Genomic DNA, 25550 nt, shown 5'->3' with positions numbered 1-25550 from the left:
GGGAAGCGAAAAGCAAAGGAGAAAGGGGAAGATATACCCAACTGAATGCAGAGTTCCAGAGAATAGCAAGGAGAGACAAGAAGGCCTTCTTAAATGAACAATGCAAAGAAATCGAGGAAAACAACAGAATGGGAAAGACTAGAGATCTCTTCAAGAAAATTGGAGATCTCAAGGGAACGTTTTGTGCAAAGACGGGCATGATAAAGGACAAAGAAGGCAGGGACCTAACAGAAGCAGATGAGATTAAGAAGAGGTGGCAAGAATACACAGAAGAACTATACAGGAAAGATCTGAATGTCCCTGATAGCCATGATAGTGCGGTCACTGAACTTGAGCCGGACATCCTAGAGAGTGAAGTCAAGTGGGCCTTAGGAAGCATTAGTAACAACAAAGCTAGCGGAGATGACAGTATTCCAGCCGAGCTATTTAAAATCCTAAAAGATGATGCTGTTAAAGTGCTGCATTCAATATGCCAACAAATCTGGAACACTCAACAGTGGCCACAAGACTGGAAAAGGTCAGTTTACATTCCAATTCCAAAGAAGGGCAACGCCAAAGAGTGTTCAAACTACCGCACAATTGCGCTCATTTCACATGCCAGCAAGGTGATGCTCAAAATCCTACAAGCTAGGCTTCAGCAGTATGCGAACCGAGAACTACCGGAAGTACAAGCTGGGTTTCGAAGAGGCAGAGGAACTAGAGATCAAATCGCCAACATTCGCTGCATCATGGAGAAAGCAAGAGAATTCCAGAAAAACGTCTATTTCTGCTTCATTGACTACGCTAAAGCCTTTGATTGTGTGGATCACAACAAACTGTGGCAAATTCTTAAAGTGATGGGAGTACCAGACCACCTTACCTGTCTCCTGAGAAACCTGTACGAGGGTCAAGAAGCAACAGTAAGAACCAGACATGGAACAACCGAGTGGTTCAAAATTGGGAAAGGAGTACGACAAGGCTGCATATTGTCACCCTGCTTATTTAACTTATATGCAGAGTACATCATGAGAAATGCCGGGTTGGATGAATCAGAGGTCGGAATTAAGATTGCCGGGAGAATTATCAACAACCTCCGATATGCAGACGATACCACCCTAATGGCAGAAAGCGAAGAGGATCTCAAGAGCCTCTTGTTGAGGGTGAAAGAGGAGAGTGCAAAAGCTGGTTTGAAACTCAACATTAAAAAAACTAAGATCATGGCATCTGGCCCCATCACTTCCTGGCATATAGAAGGGGAAGAAATGGAAGCAGTGACAGATTTTACTTTCTTGGGCTCCAAGATCACCGCAGACGGTGACTGTAGCCATGAAATTAAAAGACGCTTGCTCCTTGGGAGGAAAGCTATGGCAAACCTAGACAGCATAGTAAGAAGCAGAGACATCACCTTGCCGACAAAGGTCCGTCTAATCAAAGCTACGGTTTTCCCAGTAGTAATGTATGGCTGTGAGAGCTGGACTATAAGGAAGGCTGAGCGCCGAAGAATTGATGCTTTCGAACTGTGGTGCTGGAGAAGACTCTTACGAGTGCCCTGGACTGCAAGGAGGTCAAATCAGTCCATCCTAAAGGAAATCAACCCTGAGCGCTCATTGGAAGGACAGATAATGAAGCTGAAGCTCCAATATTTTGGCCACCTAATGCGAAGAGAAAACTCCCTGGAAAAGACCCTGATGCTGGGAAAGACTGAAGGCAAAAGGAGAAGGGGACGGCAGAGGATGAGATGGCTAGATAGCATCACCGATTCAATGAATATGAACTTGAGCACGCTCCGGGAGAGAGCGCAGGACAGGAAGGCCTGGCGTGCTATGGTCCATGGGGTCACGAAGAGTCGGACACGACTGAACGACTGAACAACAACAACAAAGTTCGGCTTGGTGTGCCGCTCTAGCGCCCTCCTCATCTCTATGCCCGCGACGGGCCTTTCCGTCGTGTCCCTCGCCAGGGCCGCCATTCGCGCGGGCGCCGCTCTCGCGAGAAGCCCGGCGCGGCGGGCAGGGCGCGGAGGCGAGGCGCCGGCTGAGGCGGCCATGCAGGGGCCGCCGGGAGGGGCCCTGTGAGGCGGCCCCGCGGCGGCGCTCGTCTCCCTCGCAAGATGTCGGCTCTGGCCGTGGCCACGGCGGCGGCCGCCACGGCGGCGGCGGCGACCGCGGCGCGCTCGGAGAAGCCCAGCAGCCCGGGCTCGTCGCGGGGCTTCTACTTCAACACCGTGCTGTCGCTCGCCCGCTCGCTGGCCGTGCAGAGCCCCGCGCCGCTCGAGAAGGTGCCGCCAGCGGGGCAGGGCGGCGGGCGGCGGCGCGGCTCGCCTCGCCTCGCTTCCCCCGGGCCTGGATGCGTCGCCCCGTCGGTGGGGCGGATCTGTGCCGCGGCTGACAGGTGCCGCTCGCGCGGCGCTCCGCTCTGGTGGGGGTGTTGGCGGCGGCGGCGGCGGCGGGGAGGCCGCCCTCGTCCGCCTCCTCCACCAGCGGGGCTGACAGGCCCCCGGGTTGTTGTCATTATTTTTATGTCAGGCTGCGACTACACGTAGTCGTCCCGAGGTCGTTTCGTCCTTGTGATAGAAACGGTGATGGCGAAATATTAGTTGCCGTGAAGATTGCCTGGTCTCGGAATTATTATTATTAGTAGTATTATATCAAACATTACGTACCACTACTACTACTACCAATAATAATAATCCTGAGACCGGGCAATCCTTGCGGTGAACGATGACGGTCTAATATAAGCATATTTTACCATCATCATTCACCACGAAGATTTGCCAGGTCCCAGGATTGTTATTATGATACATTTTATATAATGTTGCTAATGATAATTCTGAGACCTTCATGAAGTATGACTATTTAGACCGTCATTTACCACGAAGATTGCCGCCGGGTCCCAGGAGGATGATGATGATATTTTATATAATGTTGCTAATGATAATTCTGAGACCTTCATGGTGAGGCCTTCATGAAATATGACTATTTAGACCATCATCATTCGCCACGAAGATTGCCGGGTCCCAGGATTGTTATTATATATTTTATATAATGTTGCTAATGATAATTCTGAGACCTTCATGGTGAGGCCTTCATGAAATATGACTATTTAGACCATCGTCATTCACCACGAAGATTGCCGGGTCCCAGGATTGTTATTATATGTTTTATATAATGTTGCTAATGATAATTCTGAGACCTTCATGGTGAGGCCTTCATGAAATATGACTATTTAGACCATCATCATTTACCACGAAGATTGCCGGGTCTCAGGATTGTTATTATATATTTTATATAATGTTGCTAATGATAATTCTGAGACCTTCATGGTGAGACCTTCATGAAATATGACTATTTAGACCATCATCATTTACCACGAAGATTGCTGGGTCCCAGCATTATTATTATTATATATTTTATATAATGTTGCTAATGATAATTCTGAGACCTTCATGAAATATGACCGTTTAGACCATCATCATTTACCACAGGGATTGCCATGTCTCAATATTATTATTATATATCTTATATAATATTGCTAATAATAATTCTGAGACCGTCATGGTAAATGATGGTCTAAATAATCATCATTCATCATCATTTACCACAAGGATTGCCAGGTTCCAGTGTTATTATTATTATATATTTTATATAATATTGCTAATGATAATTCTGATACCTTCATGGTGAGACCTTCATGAAATATGACTATTTAGACCATCACCATTTACCACAAGGATTGCCAGGTCTCAGGATTATTATCAGTATATAATATATATAATATTGCTGCTAATAATAATAGTTCCGAGACCTGGCGATCTTCGTGGTAAATGTTGGTCTAATATAATCATATTTCACCATCATCATCATTCACTGCAAGGATTGCCTGGTCTGAGGTTTATTATTATTAGTAGTATATAATATTTTTATATACTACTACTACTACTACTAAAAATCCTGAGACCTGGCAATCCTTGTGGTAAATTATGATGGATGATATTGAGGATGATAATCCCCAAACCTGCATGGTACATGATGCTGCTGAAAGATAATAATATATCATCATCATCATTTACCACAAAGTTTGACAGGTTTTAGGATTATTATTCTATCTGTTTCTGATGCTCAGGCCATGGTGCTAAAATGGCACCACCCATGTACAAGAGGGAGATATCAAGTTTGTGGGTTTGCAGAAGTACGAAAAAGATTTACCCTGGAATCTTATGCACACTTACCTGAGAGTAAGTCCCATTGAACTTAAAAGGGTTTGCTTCTGAGTAGGCATGCATAGGCTTTGTTTTCTAACAGTGCAATCCTAAGGGCATCCCCCAAAACAGCCCAATGAGGAATGAGCATGTTCAGTGGCCATGAAATGCCTGATGATGGTGGGGCGGGCAGAGGAAGAACAAACTTTGATGAGCTTCTGCCAGGCTTTTAAAACCAGGCTGTTCAGGCGGGCATTTGGGGTGGGTTAGGGTTTTTTTAGAGCAATGTTGGTTTTGTTGCTGTTGTTGAGTTGATTATGGAAATTTGTTATTAGTATTGTATGCCGCCTAGAGTGGCTTGGTAGCCCGTCAGATGTGCAGCTAATAAAATAAACAAACAAACAAACCTGGGAGGATGGTGCTGAGAATGCTGAGCAGGGAGCATTCCACTGCAACATTTTCTTGCAGGTCCCACGTAATATTACTAAATCTTGAAACCTAACTGTCCTCATAGAAAGAGATGATGGTGAAATAATAATGAACTACTATTTCATCATCATTTATTGCTTGGCTCGCCAGGTTTCAGGTTGTTGACATATAATGTAAGATTTTCATCTGCTCCAAGACATTTGACAGCATATGATAAGGTTTTAACTGGTCCTGGGATTTTTATTACTGAGTGTTTTAAATTCTTTTGTAAATGTTTTCATATTATGTTTTATATTGTATTTTAAAGGTTTTAATCTTTTTTAACCTGCCCAGAAAGCTTTTGCTATTGGGCAATATAGAAATATAATAAATAAATAAAATTCCTAACATCTGACAGTCCCCGTGGCAGGATATAATAATGATGGAATTCATAAGTGTTCCACCTATAGGATTGCCATGTCTGTGGGTTTGAGCTGAAATTTCAGGGTTTTAGCATTGCCCTCCAGGTCTCCAAGAGAAGGACTAAAATATGGGGATAATAATACAGGAGTGATGTGAGGATTAATGAATGTATGTGAAGCACTTTGCACAGTTGAATTGTACCACAAAAATGATGTGTGCTGTTGTTCATCACTTGGGCTGCCACTTCTTGGGGGTTTAGTCCCCTTCGCAGGGTTTCCAACGGAAGGAGGAAAATGTGAGGATAATAATATCGGTGTGCCTTACAGGGCTGATGTGACAATTAGGGAAATAACATGTACAAAGTACTTTGCATGCTTGAATTTCGTTACAGAAATATTGTTAATTATTATTGCCATTATTCACCACTAAGGCTGCCAGGTTTTTGGATTCGATCCTAAGGTGTCAGCTGCTTTCTTAAAGAGGGAAGACTAAAATGTGGTGATAATAATATATGGCTGATAAGCTTACTGTGATCATGTATATAAAGTGCTTTGGACTGCACTATAGAAATACTAGGTATTTGTTATTCACTACTGGGATTGCCAAACCTCAAGGCCTGATCTGGCATTTCAGGTTTTCACAATCAACAAATTAGGGGGGCACTGGATGCCATGCAAAATTGAGAGAGAAATCATTCTTTAAGTGTCCGAAACGTGCTGGCTGGGGATTGCTGAGAGTTGTAGCACTGTCTAAACATGCATGGGATTGTACCTTAACTTAATTTGGGTCTAGCCCATTGTGTTTAATGAGGCTTACTCCCGAGTACATTTCTCACCATGCTGGATACAGTGAGGTGCACTTTTAAGTAAACATACATAAGACTGTATTGCCAGTCACTTTATAATTTCTTTTTGTTTAAATGCTGTGGGCTGGATATGTGGGGTATATGGTTTTCCCCCATTATGGAATTATAGTCACATGATCAGTTTGTTTTGAGCATTGGGTGAGAGCAAAGCGAGTTTAATGCTTAGATTTGGCAGGCTAATCTGATATTTAATTGTGATTTAAATAATCAGGCACACCTTATTGCGAAACATTGCATGCTTTAGTAATACTGTGCATGTAGTAAGTATTGGTCCATTAATGGCATCATCCATGCACAATTTAGAAATGTTTCTATCTGCAACCAGTTTAATAATGCAGGGCTGAACCAAGTAATTCTTACGAACACACAAAAATGACTTGTGGCACCGTAAAGATGATGGCTGCAATCCTAGTATGCACACTTTATGTGGGAGTAAGCCCCATTGATCTAGGTAGAATTTATTTCTGAGTAGACATGCATAGGATAGCACTGTTAGCCTTTTAAAGGCAGCAGCTTCCAGCAGGTGGTTGGTTCTTATTTTGGTGAAGTCCCATTTCATGAGCACAGCATATCTTCAGTCTGAAAGCTTGAGTTGGTTTATATTTGCTTTTCATTTGGATTTATAGTTCATTTTGTCATAAGGGTCCAGGGCTGATACTGGTGTAAAACCAATTATAACAATAAACATATGCTTGCCTGGAAAGCTTGCAGCCTAAAATAAATAAAACTGCTGCAAAAAGCAAAGGAGGGAAAAACAGAAGGAAACATATGTGTATATTGTATGTATTTATTTATTACATTTCTATACTTCCCAATAGCTGAAGCCTTCTGGGTGGTTCACAACAATTAAAACCATAAAATGCAACATGATAAAATACAATATAAAAGTGTTAAACTACAGTATAAAATCAAAATCAAAACCAAACTAAAACTTAGCAACAATGCAAAGATTTAAAATACAGTAACAGATTTAGAACAACAGAAACTGAAAGACTAAGGGCGCAATCCTATGGGGATAGATGTCTGCCTCCAAATTTGGGGGTGACTACCTATCCAATGCAGGGCAGGAGAAGCACGGAGGGGATTGTTCCCTCCACACTTCTCCTGCCCTGTATTTGCGGCTAGATAGCTGATTTCGGAAGGCGGAGTTGGGGAGAAGGCTGCAGGACGACACATAGGATGGGTCGTGCTGGCATTTCCGCCTTCCCCACCCCAGAATGCCCCGTTTTGGCCACTCCACGCTCTTCTTTGGAGCGTGGGGCTGTTCCACGCTGCCTGCGAGGCAGTGTGGAAGGGGGGGAAGGTCGGTTCTCCGGGAACTGACCTCGGAGCGTGGGCTGTGAGGTCGGTTCCCGGAAAACTAGATATCCTATGGCCATCTAGCTGCTGACTAGCGGCTCCCTAAATTGACTAGGAAAATAAGGGTTTCATCTGGCACGAAAAAGAGCCCAATGTAGGTGCCAGATGAGCCTGTCTGGGAAGCTCATTCCAAAACTGGGTGTCACAACAGAAAAGGCCCTCTTCTTAGTAGTCACCCACCTTACTCCCTTTGGAAAGGCTCATGGAGAGGGACCATTGAGGATGATCTTAGGGTCCAGGCAGGTACATATGGGAGAAGAAGATTCTTCAGGTAACCTGGCCCCAAGCGTTTAAGGCTTTGATTGTTAATACCAGCATTTTGAATCGGGCCTGGAAATGGACTTGCAGCCAGTGCAGATGGAAAAGTACTGGCATAATATGACCATATTGGCCAGTTCACGTTAACAATCTCACTGTCTTATTTTGGCCCAACTGAAGTTTCTGGACTGTTTTCAAAGGCAGCCCAACATATAATGTATAATGAAGCCAGGTGGCCCTTAAGATCCTCTTCTGGATAATAGGCAGGTGTTGTGTTTTCAAAAATGGGGGTCAGCCATTACTTCTTTGTCCCGGAATCCTAGTTGTAGCCTGATACCTACGACACCTAGTAGTGACTTGTTCATTCAGCCTGCAGTCTCCATGTTGAGACTGCTTCTAAAAGACAGATCTCGAAGCCACAACATGGTGCCTCCTGCTTTTTGTACCTAGCATAATTAAGAGTTCTGGAGAAACCAAAAGCTTGCTCAGTGTTTTGTGACATTTTGTTTGGTCCTTATGAAGGTATTGCCCAGCTGTGGTTTTTTGGAGTTTTTTTTCTCATGGACCGACACAACAATTTTTGCTGCGGCTGCTCCTCGTCTCCGTCCTTCTCTTTCCTTCTCCCTCCTCCTCCTCCTCCTCCTGCTAACTGAGTGCCTAGCAGCTGTTTTTGATGCTCCTGCTCTGATTTCCACTGTTGTTTGTGGCTTTATTATCTGTTACTTTCTTGCTCTTTATTTGATTTATTTTTGTTTGATCTTAATTGTTCATCTTGTTGTTAGCCGCCATGTGGACCCTCATGGGTGGAAAGGCAGGATATTCATGTCTCAAATAAATAAAACAAAGGAAATAAATGTAAAGTCCTGGATAGCTGGTAAGCTGAGGCCCATGCTGAGGAGCAATTGTGAATGGTTCTTTCCGCTGTCTTCCTGGGCCCATTTGGAAAGAAAACTGGACCTTCCCCTGTGCTGTTGTTGTGCTACTGTTTCTTGCACATGTGCTGTTCACTTTTAGTGCACCAGTATGGAATGGGGTTCATGAAATGGAAGATGTCCATTTCAACTGAAGAAAGGCAAGAATTTTCTTGGTGTATTTTGCTATTAATATTGAAAGGAGAAAAATGTTTTAATAAGGACTTCACGAAAGACTTGGAAAATCTGAGTTATGGAGGTTTTTTGCTTGGGAACAGGTATAGGTGAATCTGTTCTTGTCATTTCTCACTTTTAACACATACCATTGTAGTAGTTGATGGTAGATGTTTGGGAACATGTTCATTTTCACAATAAATATTCTATATTTATTTTTTCTTCCTGTAGGTACAAAAATTGCTATGCATGTGTCCAGTAGATATCCATGGGATCTTTCAGCTGGATGAGCGTCGTAGAGATGCTGTAATTGCTCTGGGAATTTTTCTAATCGAGTCGGACTTGCAGGTACAATTTTCTCCTTCCTCTAATATCTATCAATCAATCAATCAATCAATCAGGGGATTTATAGCTCACCATTCAAGAGGTTCCCAGGGCAGCTCATTAGAAGTTTAAAATAACAATAAACAAGGACATTAGAACACTGGAGTATAAAAGAAAAGCATAAAAGCAAATCACAGAAGATTAAAAAGTCACGGGGGAGGGAATATTAAAAAAAAATGACATCAAGGTAGGTGCCAGGCAAGCCTCTTTGGGGGTTTTGAAATTAGGCTGAAGCCTGCAGGTTGCCTACCTGTACCTTAGAATAACTATTGGCTTCATATTTCTTTTTTCTTCCCTCTGCGTGTTGACTCTAGATTCATAGTTATTATTCTATTGTTCAAAATCTCCCGTTTTCATTCCAGCATAAAGATACTCTTGTTCCTTACCTTCTCCGGCTGTTGAGGGGCCTTTCCAAAGTGCAATGGATAGAAGAAAGCAATTCACGGAAAGGCCGAGGTGATGTTTTAAATTCTTTTTATCCAAGTGTTGGAACCCTTTTGTAATGGAGGGAGCAATCCTATGGCTGCTAGTCAGTGGCTAGGCAGCCATAGGATATCTGATTTTCCAGGAACCAACCTCAGAGCCTGCACTCTGAGGTTGGTTCCCAGAAAACCGACCTTCCTCCACTTCCACGCTGCCTCTGAGACAGCGTGGAACAGCCCATGTTCTGTGCTTGCAAGAGGAGTGCAGAGTGGCCAAAATGGGGCATTCCTGGGGGGCATTCCGGGGCGGGGAGGGCAGAAACACCTGTACGACACATCCAGTGGGTCATACGGCAGCCTCCTCTGTCTAGCCGAAAATGCAGGGCAGGAGAAGCGCGGAGGGAATGATCCCCTCCATGCTTCTCCTGCTCTTCATTGGATAGGCAGTTATCTGCATAGGATTGTGCCCTACGAGACTAAAAGTGCAATCTTATACATGTTTACTCAGAAGTAAGTCCCTTTGAGTTCATTTAGACTTACTCCCTGGTAAGTGGGTAGAGGATTGCCTAAGCAAGAATATCAATTCTCAGGTGTGGTTTATTTTCCTTTGATGTAACTGCTTTAGAGTGGTACACAGAAATTTGACTTTGCATATTTTTTAATGTACTGATTCTGAAAACATGTATTATATTGATATCTTGCTGTTCTTTCCTGGAACTCAAGACGACGTATGTAGGATTTAAGGGCAGCCTTCCACCCAGGTACTGACCGGGCCTTAGCTTCAACACCGTTTGCTTCATCATGTGCCTTCAGACCGTTTTTTCCCATAAATCAGTAGTTTACAGAGGTTCCTTTAGATGTCCTTCCAGCTGTGTGTGGGAGCTGCTTCTTCATGAGCAGATCCCATGCAGCTTGGGAGAAAGTTAAAATTACCTAACGACATGGGTGGGATCCAGTTGTCTAGCACAGTACTGATTCTGCAGGAAAGATCTAGGCAATTGACCTCTGCTCATGTGGTTTGGAGTGGGCACAAGGCTCAATCCAATAAATGATGGTTTGTCAGACCAAGATTGTTATGTCTGAACTGGGGCTTTAAAGCTTTGTGACTTGTGATGGATTGGAGTTGTTATGTATTCAGCTGGTTAGTCATAATCCTGTTATGTTTATTACCATACTTGTAGGCATGCTTCCAATTGCAGAAAACTTCAGCTTCTGTTTGGTGACCTTGTTGTCAGACGTGGCTTACAGGGATTCTACCCTGAGAGAACAGGTAAAAGTCATTGAAAAAATGTAGCATGCAATGCAATAGATACCATTATGCCCAAATTATTAAAATGTTTTTTTCCTAAACTTTAAAACAGAATGTCAGGCTTGGGGGCCAAATCTGACCTGCCTGGGGTCCCAACCCAGCTCTCCAGGTTTCCTCAGATGTCTATGCCCTTTTCCCTTGGTCCCATCTCCTTTCCCCCAACCACTGATCATTTGGTGGTTTCCCATCTTTTGTGCAGTTTTTTCCCCATTCTGAAAGGTTAAAATGCCTCTCCTAAGGTTTAGTGACAGGCAGTAAGCCCTTTAAGCTAAAATATATTCGTATTTTTGTATTTTGGCCTTGACCCCTTTTAGCCTTTGGCCCCACCCACCCCTGGAATGCAGCCCTCAAGAGTTTCTCCAAAATGAATTTTGGCCTTGGGGCTGAGAGAGGTTCTGCACCCGTGCTTTAAAAGTATTGGGACAATGAAATCCCATGCACGCACCAGGACATGCAAATGATCATGGAGTTCAAGAAAATGTATATCAACAGCTATAAAAAAAATCCCCCAAAATGTTTCTTGGCACAGCATCTGCATCTTTCAGGAAGATAGTAGGCCAGATAATCTATGAACATTTTAAAGCAGATACATGCAAGATGTGTTTCCTTCTGTCTCCTCCCTTCCTCATCCAGAGAATGAATAGTACAAATGCTTCTAAATATGGTTCTTGCTCAACTAAAAAACATATTACACCAAAATCTTAAAACCTCAAAAATCTTAAATCTAAAGAAACCTGCAGGCAGGGTCCTAACAGTGCAATCCTAGGCATACTTACTCAGAAGTAAGTCTCAATATACTCAATGGGACTTACTCCTAGGTAAGTGTGTCTAGGGGTTGCAGCCTAAAACACTTGTCTGTTGCTCATATGACCATTTTTCTCTACTTTCCTAATTACTTTATGTTATCTGTTTCTCTGCCACGCTTATGAAGTCACTACCCTATAGTTCACTGCAAAGTTCTCAGACTGTTATAGGCAGGTGTGGCGACCATAACCAACTGATACAGAAAATCAGTAAAATCTGTTTTGTCATTTGATCCCTTCGCTTCTTGAGAGTGTGGTTTATCATATCTATGAACAATGTCCCTGTCAGAAGCCCTTTTTAGAAGCATTCCTCTCTGTGTTCACTGAACATGTGGAGGGTGGAGTGGGACCAGTGGTGTGTGCCCTGGTCCTTCCCCCAATATAACCCCCTCAAACTCCATGTATTCAGCGGAAGCTTTGAACATGGCATCTGCACACATACAGCTGTATGTGTGTAGGCTCCCTATTCAGACCCACTGAAAATGTGGATGTTGGGGGTGGAGCCGGTAGACATTTTTTTTAATTATTAAATTTATTAATAATAAATTTAATAATAATAAATTAATAAACATGGTAACATTGGGGTTGGGATCAGTGAGTGCAGCCCTGTTCCCCCTCCACAACTTCATTTATGGGGTGGAGAGCACCTGTGAAATGGGTCTGAAGAAGTTTATTTTATAAGTGTATTTGCTACAGTACTACTGCCTCAAGCTATTCTGTTAACTAAAAGAAGGCAGTTCAGTTTTAATGTAAAAATTAAAAATTGAACTGTAAAAGACAGCGCTAAAATTCTTGCTTAATCTTACGGTTTTGCAGCTTAAAGCTGTCGTACTCTGAAATTGAAATTGATTCATCCCATCTGCCTATTTTAAGCTTGTCTGTCTTGATTATTCTAGGTGTTAGAGGCAATTTTGCAAGTGATGCAGGTCCTGTTGGGAATGTGCCAGTCTCCACAGATCCAGGATAAAGGTATTGGAAGTGCTATTCCAGTAGGCGCTGCTGCTTTTGTTACAGCAAATGTAACATTCAGTTGCTCTTCCTGCTGTTACCTTCATTCTTCTACAGGCTGACATTCACAGAATAGCCGGCGGCATTTGCTCTGCAAAAATGTTAACCTGGGTTTTGTTGTTTGTTTCCCTCTTTACCATAGATAGGCTCAGTTCAGACATGGTGGCAAACCATGGTTCCCCACTGTGTGAATGAGCAGTAGCGAGCCTAGACATTGCATGTGTCCCCTACCCATCCCTCTCCTCCACTATCACAGCTGTGAGAAAAATCAGAAGCAAACAAACCGCAGTTCTCTGTTGTATCTGAACTCATGGAACTATGGCTTGTTTAAACTCTAATTAGTGAGAACAAATCAGGGATTGAAACCTCAGTTTGAACAAACTTTTACAAGCAAAAGATAAATGGCCTATCTTTGTTTTTCCAGAATACTTATGCAAATACGCCGTGCCATGCCTGATAGGAATTTCACGAGCATTTGGGCGCTATAGCAACTCGGAAGAGTCTCTCCTTTCAAAGCTTTTCCCTAAAGTAACTCCACATTCCCTCCGAGCCCCAAATGAGTTGGATGGTATTCGAAGACGCTCTTTTAACGACTTCCGGTCGATACTTCCAAACTCCCTACTGTCAGTCTGCCAGGAAGGATCTTTAAAGCGAAAGGCCAGCAGTGTGTGCAGCATCACGCAGGTTTGTTTATTCATGAAATAAAATCCACCTCTAACCCATTTCATGAACTGTGCACTAGTTCTAGCTGACAGGATGATGTGCCTGCCCCTGAGCTTCAGTTTGAAGGACAGCATAGAAGTAGGAGAGGGCCCATAGGTCAGTGGTAGAGCACATGGTGTGCCTGCAAAAGGTCCCAAGTTCAATCCCTGGCATCTCCAGTTAAAAAGGAGCAAGGAACAGGTGATGGGAAAGAACTTTCTGCCTAAGCCCCTGGAGAACTGCTGCCAGTCAAAATAGACAATACTGCTTTAGATAGACAAATAGTCTGACCTGGTGTAAGGCAGATTCCTATGCTAGCCATTTCCCCAGAGACCGATCATGTTTTCATGGTCTCAGAAAGTGTAATGCTGTGTAAATTCAACATAACCTCCATGTATTTAAAGATTGGAGGAAAGTAAGACAGAGATATTACTGTCCTGAATTATCCAAGGGGGCAAAGGAGTGAATATAAATTGGCTGAGTGGGTGTGGCCACAATTTGTAGTTACCCTTGGAAATCAGCCCATAACTAATGTTCAGCATGGAAGTCATAACTGAACATAAGAAGAGCCTTGCTGGATCAGACCAAGGGTCCATCTAGTCCTGCATTCTGTTCACGCAGTGGCCAGCCAGCTGCCTATGGGAAACCCACAAGCAGGATGTGAGTGCAACAGCGCCCTCCCACGCATGTTCCTCAGCAACTGGTGTACACAGGCTCGCTGCCTCTGATACTGGAGGTAGCATATAGTCATCATGACTAGTAGCCATTGGTAGCCTTCTCTTCCAGGAATTTGACTAACCCTCTTTTAAAGCCATCCAAAGTGGTGGCCATCATTACAACTTGTGGTAGCGAATTTCATAGTTTAACTATGCACTGTGTGAAAAAGTCCTTCCTTTTCTCCGTCCTGAATCTCCCACCAATCAACTTCATGGGGTGACCCTGTGATCTAGTATTATGAGAGAGGGAGAAAAATGTCTCCCTATCCACATTCTCCAAGGCCATAAAAAAGCCGTTCATAGGCCTAGCAGTCTTGGACCCAAGTTTGTGTTTATATTATTATATGTAGTTCTGAGATAATTAGATTTGTTGGACATCTCAGGATTCCATCGACATCAAGGAAATTAGGGGCTATTGCTTCACTTCTGGAAATCTTAATTTCACTACAAAAATGTGAACTCCAAATGAAACTTGACTGCATTTGTGTCTTGTTCCCATGTTTCAGGTCAGTCCTGAACGTGGAATTCCTCCTCCCAGCTCCCCTGGAGGAACTGCTGTGCAATACTTTGAAGGTATAGTTTTGTTTTCTGGTGTAAGATTATTTCGAATAGGGCATAGTAAAATCTCTGAGTAGATAGGGCTTATCCAGATTGATTTGTGGCATATCTGAACAGTTATCCTGTGATAAAACAATTTAGGGGAAATTGGAAGGGGGAAAGTGGTGGTGGTGGGGTTATTTTGTTATTTTTTAAAAAAGACTTCTATTCCACTTTCCCACCATTTTGGTCCTCAAGGTCACTTAACAAATATAATTTAAACGGTATAAAATGCTACCAATAAAACAAATATAAACCTAATTAAATAACACAGGTACATGGCAGTTAATGTTCAAGGCTCGAGTTAACAGGACAGGCTTAGCTTAGTGTCTGAAAGGCAATGATAGCAACAGGCCAATGTCCTTAGGGAAAGAATTCCATAATTGCAGCCAAATCTTCATAACCTCTGAAGAAAGGGACACCCAAAGCAGAGCCTCTGCTGAAAGTCCTGGCTGATAGGCAGGTTCTCATGGGGTGGTGGAATTTGCTGTGGGAAATTTAGGGGCAAACCCCACCAGCTGCCCACACCTACTTGTGCAGTAGGGCACGTGAAGGGCACAGCTTTGCAATGTCTGAAACAGCAACTTGTTCTTCTCTGCATTAAGTAGGAAAGCCAGTACTATGTATATGGCTAAAGTGCACATTACATTGAGAGCAGTGGTAGGCAAGTTTGTGGCCTTCCAGATGTTTTGGCCTACGACTGCCATGATCCCTCACTATAGGCTATGCCAGCTTGGGCTGATGGGAGTTGCAGGCCAGAATATTTCAAGGGTTACAAGTTGCCCACCCCGGTTTAGAGTGACCCGCTTAGACTGTAATCCAATACACACTTGTGAGTAAGCCCTGCTGAACTCGATGGGAGTTATTTTCAAGTAAGCATAAATAAACTTACGCTGGACAGCAGTCCCAAGCATAATACCTGTAAGAAAATTTTGTTGAAATCAATGGGATTTTCTTCTAAGAAAACGTAGATAGCATTGGACTGCAAAATTTATTCTCAGTTGTCATAGGCTGGGAAAAGGGAAAGCTCTAAAAATTATTTTGTTCCCCAGTCGCTTGTAGCAAAGAGCTTTATTGTGCTAGCTAAAGCATAGTTTAGAAGATTTAACGAGAGCAGTTTTAAACAAGAATGTGTTGGGTTGTGCTTCACTAAAACTCCAAACAGGAGAGAAAGGATTTTGAATTATCTTCCACAATTGCAAATACTGAACAGGGATATTCTGGAGTGAAATGTAGTATGTATGTGGCTTATGCCAATATGAAAGTGAACCAGTTGCCTCATTGGGAAATTGCTTCAGTTAACTTAGGTGAGTCCGCATGCATTAAGCATGAAACTGGTTAGGGTGAGGCTTTTATTTTGCAATCACCCTGCCTCAAATAATTTAGCAGGGAGTCCAGACATCATCTTCCATTTGTAGCCCTCTTGCATTTTCCCACCACTTCTCTCTGTCTCCTTACCACAAAATAGAATACCTGCACAATGACTTTTGAATGGTAGTACTAGGAACTGTCCATCTGGAAGCACCCTGAGCTGCAGGAAATGGGCGAAGTGATGCACTTTTGTCAACCCCTGCCCTGTCTCTTTTTTTACTTGGGTACCGAGTTCTCTGGGAAAGGATTGTGCCACTGCTTTAGAGTTCTTTAAGTGTCTAGCATGCTAGAGGCATCAAATAAATATACTGTGGCAGCAGTATTTTGGAAAGGGCTGATAGCTCAGCAGAAGATCCCCCGCCCTAAGCATTTTACATTTTGCACAGAGTATCCAGGAAGATCAGAAAAATCTCAATTCGCATGACCCACTTCTTCCAGTTTGGGGTACCTACTGGGTGTGCTATCCCTGCAAGCCCCCCAGATCCTGGAGCCAGCACTGATTGAAGGCCTTGTCAGGAGCGCCCTAGCGCCCTCTTTCAGTCTATTCCAATAGCCAACTCAAGACACAGACAAAAGGATTCTTTTCAAGGCTTTAATCCTTTTACAACTTAATTGTAATCTTTAAGATGCTAATCACCAGCGACTAAGCAATGAACAGGTTAGGCAGTTGATCCCCGTTTGAAGGAGAATCACTTGCAGACCCTGAACTTATGGGCTAGGGAGAGTTCCTCCCTCTTTCCCTTGGGTCCATGGGAGGCGGCCGTTGCTTGCGCACCAAACGGGCGCTACGCCTGCGTCTGCGTCGAGCGTCTAGCAAGCCCCCCTCCCATACTCTTTCACTGCCAGGGTCACTATCTCAGGAATGCTGGCAGGAGGAATCTCTGCCAGCTGCTGTGCCTGTGAGGGATGAGCGGGCTCCCCTCCCATGGATTGCTGTTCCTCCTCAGAATCAGAACTGCTCTGGGGTTCTATGGGCTCAGTTTCCACCCTGACAGGCCTGTGTGTTAGCTTATTATACTCCATAGCAATTAGTAGGACTGGGAGCTGGGAGACCCGGGTTCTAGTCCCCACTCGGCCATGGAAGCTCACTGGGTGACTTTGGGCCAGTCACAGACTCTCAGCCCAACCCACCTCACAGGGTTGTTGTTGTGAGGATAAAATGGAGGAAGGAGGAGGATCATGTACGCTGCCTTGAGTTCCTTGCAAGAGGAAAAAAGGCGGGATATAAATGCAATAGATAAGATACAAATGTTGTCTAGAATGAGACTCACCCCAGAGTCTTTCTCTGCACACTTGAGGATGTTACAGTCTGTAGATCAGTTGAGCTAGTATAACCCCATTGGTTTTATTTGGGCTGTTAATTTTTAGTATCAAGCGTTCTCTCTCTGTGTGTTTGTTTTTAGTGGGGTATCACATAGGTAATGTGATAACATTTTTAAAAAACAATTTAGTAACATTTTCTCCCTTTTTTAATGAGCAGGATCCTACCTACCTGATGGGAGTGCGGTAGATCCCTATTATTACTTCTCTACAATCAGTTCCAGCTTCTCAGTTTCACCTCTCTTTAATGGCATCAGCAACAAGGAGTTTAACATTCCACTAGAAATGCTCCGCCAGCTGCTGAACATGGTATGTTATGAGGCATTTAGAAGATCACGTAAGATAAATGTTGCCAGTTTGGAATGAAGAGTTTGTTAAGGCTAAACAGTGAATAGTATAAAAGGCTTCTATGTTAATGGTGTCTATTTCTATCCATTAATTATGTTAAAAGTTGTACAGATAGGAAATAAAGTACATTTAGTACAAAATTATAGTTAGTATTGCCAGCCAGACATCAAGAGTTTAAACCCCTCATGTCAGAATCAGATGCTAAGTCCAGATACTCTCTGCATTCATCCTGCCAGGGCATGGGTCTTGCTGAACTGCATGGACTTCTTTTATTGCCTAGTTTCTAAAAAGAAACAAAACAACCCCTAAACAAATCCCTGTGCCAGCCAGCTGTCTGTTGCTGGGCTTCCTGACTTGGTAATCTCTCAATAACCTCTGGTCCCTCAATCTTGTTGGTAGTTTGCTGCTATTAATCTATTGCAGTTCATAGCTTGCCCCCATGTGAACTGGTTTTTCTCCTGTCCTTTTCCTCTGTAAATGCAGAACATGGGGGATGTATTTAAAAATATCTTTACCACTTCCCAGTTTGTTTCTGTGCTGCATTCAAAGTTCTGTTTTTGACCTCTTGAACCCTCAAAGGGTCTGAGGTCAATGTATCTAAAGTATTGCCTTCTTCCATACAAGCCTACCCACTAACTGAGATCTTCATCAAAGGACTTCCTTTGTGTATCCTCTCCTTCTGAAATCAGAAGAAGGGGTCTTCTCTGTGGTAGCTCTCAAACTTTCCATATACATATTTACCTCGTGCCATCTCAGTTACCTTTTAGGCTCCAGATGAGGTTAGTCCTGTTCTCTGGTGCTTTTAATGGTACTTAAAATCCCTTTTAATTATGTTTAGCTGCTATTTTCACCCTTGGTGTTTTTGGGTTGTTTGTATCTTTCTGCTTTTATTGATTGATGGAAGCTGCCTTGAGGATGTTTGTACAATACAAACAAAACCCAATATACATCACAACAGCTTTTCCTCCCCCAGTGACCAACATCTCGTCTGATCTCGGAAGCTAAGCAGGGTCAGGAGAGACTTCCTGGGAGTCAGGCTTCCTGCACGGAGCAAGGGGTTCGACTCGATTGTCTTGTAGGCCTCTTCCAACCCTATGATTCTGTGATTGCATTTATTCACAGTGTTTTAAATTACATTAAGTAACAGTACATAATCAGAAATATGTGTGTGTGTATGCGCGCACGCACGCACGCACGCACACACACACACACACACACATCTGTCTGTCTGTCTGTCTGTCTGTCTATCTATCTATCTATCTATCTATCTATCTATCTATCTATCTATCAATAGAGGGCAATATCAGTATCCACCGTGGTGCAACCCCTAATGTAAATTACATTTCACAAGCGTAAACTACTCTAGCTTAATGCTAGTAGTGTTAGCGGGTGTGCCAATTTACTAGGGAAATAGTTTATGCTAGCGCAACATAATTTATGGTAGTGGCTATGCCCCTTTGGATACTGCCCATATTATGGAGTACTGGTAGAATTCCATTTTGACTACACCAAGCCTTTTTCAACTCCACCTTGAGTGGCATTTTTTGGTAGAAAGGCGTACAAATAAATAAATATGTGCAATAAGATTCTAAGTCCTTGGGGAAAAATTCTTTTTGATGAGCTTTACGTGAGTTGTTGCCAAGTTGAAACCTCCTAGTCCATTTGGTGATAACAAGAATTCTTCCCATCACCCAAACACCCCTACAAAAATCTAGTGAACTAGAAGTTGGGCTACTCCTTTTTCACATCAGTAATTTGAGAAATGCTTTGATTCTTAAAAACAGTGTTCAGACCAAATGGTCTGATAATAGCTTATGCAATCTGATTCTTCCACACAGTGTCATTTCTTCCTGGACCTATTTTTGTGGGTGCATCTCTCCAGGGCTACTGTTTTAAAGCTCAATATGTATTTTATGTTACCAACTGAAAATTCCAGCTACCATTTTCATACTGGGTAGCATTTGATGCCATAATTTAATCACAAATGTTTTCACAAATGTTTCTTTCCCCAGTCTAGCACCCCAATTCTATGCATATTTACTATGAAGTAGGTCCTACTGTGTTCAGTAGGGCTTTCTCCCAAGTAAGTGTGTGTAAGATTGCAGCCTAAATTATGTTTTATTTGTAACAAAACTGGGAAAAAAGTAGTTTTGTTTTTGTCCATATAGGTAAAACAGATTGTTGGGGATTCTGTGCTCAGAAACTTAGATGCAGTTGTTACTGAGGCTGTTGAGGTATGTTAACTTTTCACCATATTGTTATTTTTTTCAAGAAATTAATTTGCTGCATGCTGTTGTGAATTGAACAGATTTGGCTCCTTGGTTCTAAAAGCTGATGCTTACGTAAGATTATCCAGGGATATTAACAGAAAATATTCAAGAAATATTTTCATTTTTAAGGTTATTCATTGCACTAATAATACGGAAATGTTAAAACTCTAAAAAATTAGCATAGATAACATGCTTAATTTATGCCTTATTTAATCTTTTTTAAAAAAGTGAAATCTGATCAGAAAATGTTGCTCTCTGCAAATTGGTTATTTAATAGTTACCAGGTCGCTGTTTAGTTTGGAAATGTGACTTAAATATACATAATTACGAGAGTTTCCCCCCTCCGATTGGAATTCCATTGAGTTTCTTTGGGCACATCTATATAAGAAAAGTGGCATACAAATTAATAATAACAACGTTGCATCTTTCATTATCTCTAGTGGGAATTTGATACCTAAAACTTTTGAAGCTATTGATAACATGTGGACACATATGCAGAAAATACATTATGATTAACTGTAGGATTGTTCTTCAATCAAATGATTTCAGTAGAACTGAACCTCTTTCTTTTAAATACATTATAGGTAAATCCCCATGCAGATCTGTTCTACAAAATGTTCAGTGATCCTCTATATGTTGCCCAGTTCAAGATGCTGAGGGACACATTGTACTATATGAAAGGTGTGATGTTTGACTTAAAAGGTTTTAATTTTTCTTAACGATATGGGAGAATTAAAATTGGGTTTCATGTCTGACATTATGGGCCAGCTCTGAGATAACCAGAAACCATAGTTTCCTGCTACATGAATGACCTTTCAGCTGCAAGGAGAAGGTTGGGAGCTTTCACTTCTGCTTTTAAACAAACTGCAGTTCCTCATTATGTCTGAACGTGGGGTTTGTTTAAACTGTATTTTGTTAGAACAAGCCAGGATATAACTGTGGTATGGTGTTGGCATGCTGTATAACGAGAAGTACTCAAACAGAGTATGTATTCCTTTTTCTGTGTGCGTTCTTATTTTTGTGTTTAAAATTATTTTTGAAAAGTCACTTCTTCACTATGGCTTTCCTGGATCTTATATTCGCCGCACTGCTTCTTGTCAGTTGACTTCTGTCCTCATCACTTTCGCCCTATGTTCTATCCTCTCCCTTTAATTTTGCCATTTCCATCTTACTTCAGCTGTAAACCAGTGGTGGGGAACCTGTGGCCTGCCAGATGTTGTTAACCTACTGCTCTCATCATCTCTCATCACCATTGGCTATGATGGCTGGGGCTGGTGGGAATTAGAGTCCAACACCATCTGGAAGGCCACAGGTTCCTCACCGCTGTTGATACTCTGAGAACTACTGCTAAACAGCATGCAAGTATCTTTGGGGCTCTTTAGTATGAAGTTTGTTTAAGGTGAATAAGGAATATTTTAAGTTATCAAAAGGAGGAGGAGGTTATGGAGATAGTGTATCCCCATGCTATTTATTATTTTATGTTGTTGCATTTAATCGCATGCTTTTGCTCTCTTTGTTCAGATATTACCATGTTAATATTTCTTCTCTTTGCCCGCTCAGATCTACCAACCTCATTTGTGAAGGAAATTCATGATTTTGTGCTGGAGCAGTTCAACAGCAGCCAGGCAGAGCTCCAGAAACTCCTTCACGATGTTGATAAATTACACAGTGAGCTAAATCCACTGAAGTTGCGTTGCCAGGCTAATGCGGCCTGTGTGGATCTCATGGTGTGGGCCGTGAAGGATGAGCAAGGTGAACATTGCATGCATCAACTTTTCAGATTTTAAAAAATCGAATAGCACCTTGTACATTTGCCTGAATGTATTTGTTCTTTCTTAAGAACACTTCTGACTGACATTGTTGAGGGTTTAAAAAAAATGATGTACATGAATTTCAGAAAGCATGCTATGTGATATTGGTCCTGTTACAATGCAGTCCTTTGAATGTCTACTTGGAAATAAGTCCCATCAAGTCCAGTGAGGTTGGGCTTTACTCCTAGATAAATGTGGATAAGATTGCAGGCTTAGTGCCAAAAGGAACATATGAAGATGTCTTATACTATTTGTCCATCTAGCCTAGCACTTGAGGTGTTTTGGAGTACAACTACCATCAGACCCAGCCAGTATGGCTAATGGTCAGGAATTCTGGGAGCTGTAGTTGAAAACATCTGCAGGGTACCAGGTTGGGGAAGGCAGATCTAGCTCAATAGTATCTTCTTTGACTGGCTCTTCAGACTCTCAGGCAGAGGTCTTTTTCATAATCTTCTACCTGATCCTTTGAGCTGGTGATGCCAGGGATTGAACCTGGTACCTTCTGCATGCAGAGCATCTGCTCTTCCTTTGAGATGATACACCGTGACATGCTTGATTGCTATTTTAAATTCTTGTCCATAGACTCATGCATTTATAAAATACTTCTGGTATTATCGTTTTACTGGAGAATGAATGGATTCTTAGGTGACCCATCACTTAAGCCAGAAGCAACTGTAGTGGTGTTAAGTATAAAGTGTATACAGGCGGCAATCATGTGCCTATAAGTGTCTTGTCTCATCAGAGTTAATGGGCTCCAGCAGAGGTAACTGGGTAAAGGGTTGCAGTCCCAATCTTGGGTGGATTTCCACAATTCAGTTAATTTGATTTCCCACAGAAAGCAAGCAATTAATGAGTTACACCAGTTCTACAGTGATGATGTGACCGTCAGAGTTGTCATTCAAAAATGAAAAGATTTTCTATCTAATGACCAAGCATGTTCTTTACCTTTTTTGTTCTTTTGCAAATAAGGGGCAGAAAACCTGTGCATCAAGCTGTCGGAAAAGCTGCAGTCCAAGACGTCCAGCAAAGTGATCATCGCTCACTTGCCTCTTCTGATTTGCTGCTTACAGGTCTGTTAAGAAACCCATTTTGGCTTTTGTAATAACCATGTAAACATTCTGTGACTTCAGTTTCCACTATTCATATTGCCATTAGACTGGTTTAGACATAAATGCCCAAACCCTTCCAGATAAATAATTAAGGAACTTAGGGAGCAATCCTTTGGCCGCTAGTCAGCAGCTAGATGGCCATAGGATAGGTCGGTTTCCTGAGAACTGACCTCCCCCCCTCCCTCACTGCCTCGTAGGCAGCATGGGTCAGCCCTGCGCTCGTAAGAACAGTGCAGAGCAGCGAAAATGGTGTGTTCCTGGGGGCAGGGAGGGTAGAAGTGCCTTTCCGACACTTCCTATGCATTGTCTAGCCTCCGCCCTCCCTTGCTCCGACTTCCTGTGGCTAGACAGCTGAAAACGGCTGTCTACCTGCAAATGCAGGGTGGCTGCAGCGCGGAGGAGAAGATCCCCTCTGCACTGCTCCTGCTCTGCATTGCATAGGCGGTTGCCTCCAAGTTTGGAGGCGGCCACCTATCCCGATAGGACTGTGCCCTTAGGGTACTAATAAGATTCTTCTGCAGGTAGTTATATGCCATAGAGGTTAAAATGCTGCTGCATGGTGGTTTTCATCACCTTTAAAGCCACTGAATTGCTGTGAAGAATCTTGCACAGCCTGTCCTTGTACAAAAAGAGTTTATAAATACCCTGTGTTCACGCATCGTGTCCCTGCTGTGCGATGTTGCTCATCTTTTCTCTTAGGGCCTGGGCCGCTTATGTGAGAGGTTCCCTGTGGTGGTTCACTCTGTCAATCCATCCTTGAGAGACTTCCTTGTGATCCCTTCTCCAGTTCTGGTGAAACTTTACAAGTACCACAACCAATATCATACAGGTATGCATTTGTCACATGATTACCTCTTGTGTGATTTGCCAATTTAATTATTGCACCTCTCTCTTCATTTTGGCATGTCTCAATAGCATGAGCCAGCAGTGTTAATGAATATTTTTTAAAAAATTCAAAAGCTAAATATCTGAGAAAAAGTGATTCCATTATTTTAAAAGATGACAGCTTTTGATTAGTGTATTGTGATTTATTTATTACATTTTATCCTGCTTCCTGTAAGGAACTCATGGTTTTGCTTCCATTTTATCCTCATATTAGCCCTGTGAGGTAGTGACTGGCCCAAGGTCACCCTGTGAGCTCCCTGACTGAGTGGGAGTTTGAGCCTCCATCTCTGCAGTCCTGGTCCACCACTACACCATACTGGCTGTGCTTCACAGTGTTCTAAAGTGTTTAGAGGGGCCTTCTCATCCATAGCTGCCTTACGTGCACTCAGAAGTCATTGTTCTACAGATGCATCAAAGGTATAGCAAAGCATTTTATCTCCAGATCCTCTTTTTGTTCCATTAGGAGGCAATGACATCAAGATCAGCATAACAAATGAGCATTCAGAGTCCACTGTAAGCGTCATGTCAGGCAAGAAGAGTCAGGCCTCCATGTATGAACAACTTCGGGACATTGCGATTGATAACATCTGCAGGTATGAACTGTACTTCAATATATGGAGGAGTTCTTTTCTAGGCATCTTCAAAAGCATGTTTTTTCATCATGGGTAACCTATACGGTGAAGTACAGATTTTGATCTTATTATTTGGGTCTGCTAGTTTAGGCCAGGAATGGGCAGACTTTAGGCTTGTGGGGTCTGCTTTGTGTTTTCTTAGAACTCTGTGGTCCACCAAGCAGAACCATGTGCAAAGTAGTGGCTCAGGGAGAGCAGATATACCCTTAAAATTAAGGACCGGGGCACTTTTGAGCGTGTGCTCAGCCCTGGAATCTGAGCTCATTGTTCTTCCCTGCAACTCCTGGGTTCCCCCAAGCTTTCTCAGTTTCAGGAGCCTAATTCTCTGTGACTGTCTGTGTGCTCTTGCATTCATGTCCTGCTGGTGGGCTTCCCACAGACATCTGGTTGGCCACTTTGTAAACAGAATGCAGGACTAGATAGGCCTTTGGTCTGATTCAGCATGGCTCTTACATTCTGTGTGTGCGCGTGCGTGCACGCATGTGCGTTTTTGTTGCTGCTATTATAAAAACGTTGAGAGTCTTGCCAAGCTACTGCAAATCGCCCAGTGACCCACCTTCTGCCTGCACCTTGGTTAGGCTGTTTGTTGTATAGCAGGAAAGGGTCTACTAATCCATGAGGGAAAATGTTTTGTGTGCATCCCCAAAACTATCTTGAATGAAGTAAAACAACAACAACCCACCCTTGCCCTAGGTGGAAGGGAGATACAGGGTAAAAGATGCTGCCATGCCCACTTAGCAATGCCACCACATCTCCCTTCAGCGCTGCAAACCCTGCTGGCTATGGGGCATACCCCACCATCTTCCCACAGTGTTTCTGCACCCAGGATTGCCACGACCTTGTTTTTGAACATGTAAACATGCATTTATGCCACTCCTTCCATATTTATGATCTGCAAAGCAGCTTACAGTAATAAAAACAATGCACTTAAAGCAACATGATGAAGGTGTGGCAACAATAGAGCCATAGGGCAAAATCTAAGAAAGTTTGGATGGTGCTGATGCTGTAATCTTTTCAAAGCCAGGTCAAAACACTTCTGTTTGCCCAAACATTTTACACTGGTTTTTTTGCGTTGGGTTCTGCTTGGTAGTTTTATGGTCTTCTTGCCCTGTAGTTTGATTGTTATAAGCAGGGAGAATGAGGGAGTGGCAGGCAGGCAAAAATAGACCCATCCTCAGTGTGGTGGCTAGAGCAGCAGTGTGTGTGTGTGTGTGTTGCGCACAAGTGGGGTGGTCCTGACCACTGCTGGCATGCAGCCCACCACCCATAAGGGAATGTGGAACACAGA

General features: G+C 42.8%; 1 protein-coding gene across 10 annotated transcripts in view; it reads left to right on the top strand.

Annotated features, from left to right (window-relative positions):
• Window positions 1–1881: 1881 nt before the first annotated feature.
• PI4KA (phosphatidylinositol 4-kinase alpha) overlaps window positions 1882–25550 on the top strand; it is a 150325-nt gene continuing 126656 nt past the window's right edge. For all 10 annotated transcript variants that reach the window (XM_084819625.1, XM_084819624.1, XM_084819623.1 and 7 more), the window contains exons 1-14: window positions 1882–2257; window positions 8807–8923; window positions 9322–9415; window positions 10563–10651; window positions 12390–12462; window positions 12926–13185; window positions 14426–14492; window positions 17368–17516; window positions 19724–19789; window positions 20410–20506; window positions 21386–21577; window positions 22606–22706; window positions 23445–23574; window positions 24094–24223. In XM_084819625.1, coding sequence (XP_084675751.1) covers window positions 2090–2257; window positions 8807–8923; window positions 9322–9415; window positions 10563–10651; window positions 12390–12462; window positions 12926–13185; window positions 14426–14492; window positions 17368–17516; window positions 19724–19789; window positions 20410–20506; window positions 21386–21577; window positions 22606–22706; window positions 23445–23574; window positions 24094–24223 — 1733 coding nt within the window. In that variant the 5' untranslated portion in view covers window positions 1882–2089. The remainder of the gene's footprint in view (window positions 2258–8806; window positions 8924–9321; window positions 9416–10562; window positions 10652–12389; window positions 12463–12925; window positions 13186–14425; window positions 14493–17367; window positions 17517–19723; window positions 19790–20409; window positions 20507–21385; window positions 21578–22605; window positions 22707–23444; window positions 23575–24093; window positions 24224–25550) is intronic.

Source organism: Heloderma suspectum, chromosome 13 (assembly GCF_057233095.1).
Source record: "Heloderma suspectum isolate Gila_16-S chromosome 13, 16-S_ref, whole genome shotgun sequence".
NCBI lineage: Eukaryota > Metazoa > Chordata > Lepidosauria > Squamata > Helodermatidae > Heloderma > Heloderma suspectum.
The sequence above is the reverse complement of the archived record's forward strand: the minus strand, read 5'-3'. Positions and strand labels throughout refer to the sequence as shown.